The sequence below is a fragment of the Otolemur garnettii genome, unplaced genomic scaffold (genome assembly GCF_000181295.1).
Source record: "Otolemur garnettii isolate 467f Iridium unplaced genomic scaffold, OtoGar3 scaffold00011, whole genome shotgun sequence".
NCBI classification, from domain to species: domain Eukaryota; kingdom Metazoa; phylum Chordata; class Mammalia; order Primates; family Galagidae; genus Otolemur; species Otolemur garnettii.
Genome location: NW_003852406.1, coordinates 9,696,291 through 9,699,437, shown reverse-complemented (window position 1 = coordinate 9,699,437; position 3,147 = coordinate 9,696,291). Strand labels below are relative to the sequence as shown.

At 33.1% G+C, this 3,147-nt stretch overlaps 1 protein-coding gene across 1 annotated transcript in view; it reads right to left on the bottom strand.

Annotated features, from left to right (window-relative positions):
* The window catches only part of TCF12 (transcription factor 12), a 353,758-nt gene that overhangs the window by 44,540 nt on the left and 306,071 nt on the right, over window positions 1-3,147 (bottom strand). Inside the window, exons 9-11 of the mRNA XM_012801793.2 lie at window positions 1,807-1,912; window positions 608-747; window positions 187-331 (exon numbers count right to left, since the gene is read on the bottom strand). Of these exons, the coding sequence (XP_012657247.1) occupies window positions 187-331; window positions 608-747; window positions 1,807-1,912 (391 nt within the window). The remainder of the gene's footprint in view (window positions 1-186; window positions 332-607; window positions 748-1,806; window positions 1,913-3,147) is intronic.

Genomic DNA, 3,147 nt, shown 5'->3' with positions numbered 1-3,147 from the left:
CCCAGGCTGGGGATTCGAACCCGCCACCTTAGGTGTATGTGGCTGGCGCCTTAGCCGCTTGAGCCACAGGCGCTGAGCCTCTTTCACTTTTAAAGTTGGTACTAAAAATATATATGGAAAGATATGGGGTTCACTTGAAATCCCCATATTAGGTTTTAGAAAGTTTTGCCAACCAGAAAAGCTCACCTAGAATGCTATCTGATCCATTGATAGGAGGAGTGTGTGAGGCAGCAACATAAGGAGAGCTGCTGGTGCTGCCACGATGAAAGCTGGACATTGGTGGAAGACTCGTGCTTATGTCTGTTGGTGAAACTGAGTGTGGAGGATAACTCTAGGAAAAGGGGAAAAGAGACATCATCTATTAAATGTGTTTTCTAAATAATACGCACAATGGACAACTGCTAAAATAGGTCAGAAGAGCTCTACAAATTAGCAGCGAAGGAGCGCTACTATTATCATTTACTTTCTAAAAAGGTACAGTAAATGCAGTAAGTATCACTTCAAACTTCAGAAGTTTTGGCAGAATCCAATTTTATATTTGTAATCCAAAAAGAGACACAACTGAGGACAGAGTGTTGCTGCACTCTAGTCATATGTTATAGCTTACCAAGCGGTCATGTGAATGAAGGCTGCCATAACTACTGGACTGAGACATGTGGGAAGTGGAGGTCCCCAGAATTCCACCAAAACCAGGCTGGCTCATCCCATTTGATGAACTCCAAAGGTCAGAAGAATTGTGGGTCCCATCTAAGACAAAAAGAGAAATATAAAAATTTCCTTAGCTAATTTTTATTATTCTGATGATGCTTATAAAAATTCAAAGGGTACTCTTTAGATATTTTTCCTTCCCTTTTCCAACCTAGTCTCCTATCCAGTCTTCTTCTCTCCAAACTGCAAAATTACTATTTTAAAATAAGGAATAAGCTTTATAGTCAGGGAAAAAATAATTTAAACTGTAGCAGGTAGGTAAGTCAGTATAAAAATCCAATCCTCAGGAAATCTAAATTCGTATCGAGCAGGATAATAAAAATTCTAAATTTAGGGATAGGCTGGATTTAATTTTTGGTTAAATGATATATATATATATAAATATACAAAAAAGTTCTCAAACCATAATAGACAATGCACATTATATCTAACATTTTGAAATTGTGGAATAAAGAAGTTTCTGTAACAGTAAACCTAAGTACTATAATTGATCACGACCATCTTATATCAGCTTCAAAGGAAAAGTGTCAGTAATGACTTCACTTACAAATATAAATCCAAGGAATCATTTATGTAATAATTTATTGCTCTCATATAAATGCTTCACATAGTCCAAAACCACAGAAGACCAAATATAAATAATTTGCTAGATGTGAATTAAAGGAAACGCAATACTTTTCCTCCTAATAAGTTTTACTCTTTTAACGGCATGTAAACTTTTTATTTATATTGGTAATTCAAGGTGTGATATGAATCCATAATTTAAACAGGAAACTAAAGTTAATAGCTTTCAAACATTTAAAATTCTAAGATGAACCACAGCAGTTCTACTTAATTTTTCTTAATTTCTTTATAAATTCAATCAATACTGGATGGGCACTTGGATAGTTTGCTGGATAATCCAACTAAATTGCAATTAGCAATCAACAGAATTAGAAAATGAAAAAGCTAAATTTTAATTTACTTTAGCCAAAAAATACTTAGATAAAATAATGTTTAAATATCTGTGTAGGTATTCTTTTTCCTCACAGTATTTTAGAACACTGGGTAATACAAGGATAATGTGTTAGTATTTGACAACTCTTTGGTAGTACTTACCCTGCATAAAGAAAGTGCTAGCAAACATACTGGTTGGTGGCTTAGGAGATGGATAACTAGGAGATTCACGGTTGAAGTCATCTGAATTTGGGGATGGTGCATATACCTTAAAATTAAACAGTAAATTTAATTAAAAGGTAAATGATCATCATTATGTAAATTGAGTTCTATATTCCATAAAAGACCTAAAAGGTCTATCTAAATAAAGGCCTCCACAAATGCAAAGAACATTGCCTACATCCATATCAATAATGTCTAATTTATTTGCTATCTATATGTCTTTTTAGCTAATTATAACGTACTACTTCACATATCTTTGTAATGCATCTTGGTGTGACAGTTATACCGGGTGGTTTAATAAAGCCATAAATGTTGGTTTGGTTTACAAAACACAAATCTCACACAGGCTCATGATTCAAAATCTGTTGAAGTAAACAAATGTCTTTTGAATGTAGCACAAAATAAAATTGGGTTTCATAAAATTCATTCTTTTTGCTATTAACAAGATTTACCAATAACAGATCTATTGAATGTTGCTATCCTTTGTTACAAGGTAACTGAAAGGCTTGACACAATTGTTTAGAAACCTGCTGAACCTGGTAGAGTTGGCAAATAAAAACCAAAATTCTGCTGAGAGGTTTTAATTCTTTAATTTCAAGTACACTTTCAGGTCTTGGATAGTTTTATTAAAAATTTCCTTTGTTAGAGCAATATTAATTTCCTTTGATAAAGTCTTGCTTCAGATAAACAAACTATGAACATTTTAAATTAGCAAATGGTTAACATTTGCATTTTTTTTGAAAACTGAGTGGGCAAATAACCTTAATGATCAAAACATGATCACACTATTCTCCTAACTACTAAAACTAAGAAGGAATAAATAATATTTGTATGATCTGTAAAAGTAAACTTCCAGAGGTCAGGGAAGGCAAAGGTGAGCTATTTTGAGCAGCATATGAAATAATTTATTTTGTTTTAGTTTGATCAAGGTACATCTATTACATTTTACTGCCAAATAAAACTCTAAGTGTTCACTTAAGAGGAGGATAGTAAGTTAACATTATAATTATTGGAGCATGTGTTATAAGAAAACTTTTTTTGCATAAGCATACAAAATTTCTGGAATACACACAAGAAACTTAATGATTAGATTTTTGGAGTTAGAATTGAGAAGGCCTATTACTTTATACCCTTCTACATAATTTGCTATTATTACCCTAGGTATATCTTTATTTATGCTAGTTATAGAAAAAGAATTAAGGAAGCACATCAAGATTAAAATAAGGGTGGCTCGGCGCCTATAGCTCAACCGGCTAAGGCGCCAGCCACGTACACCTAAGG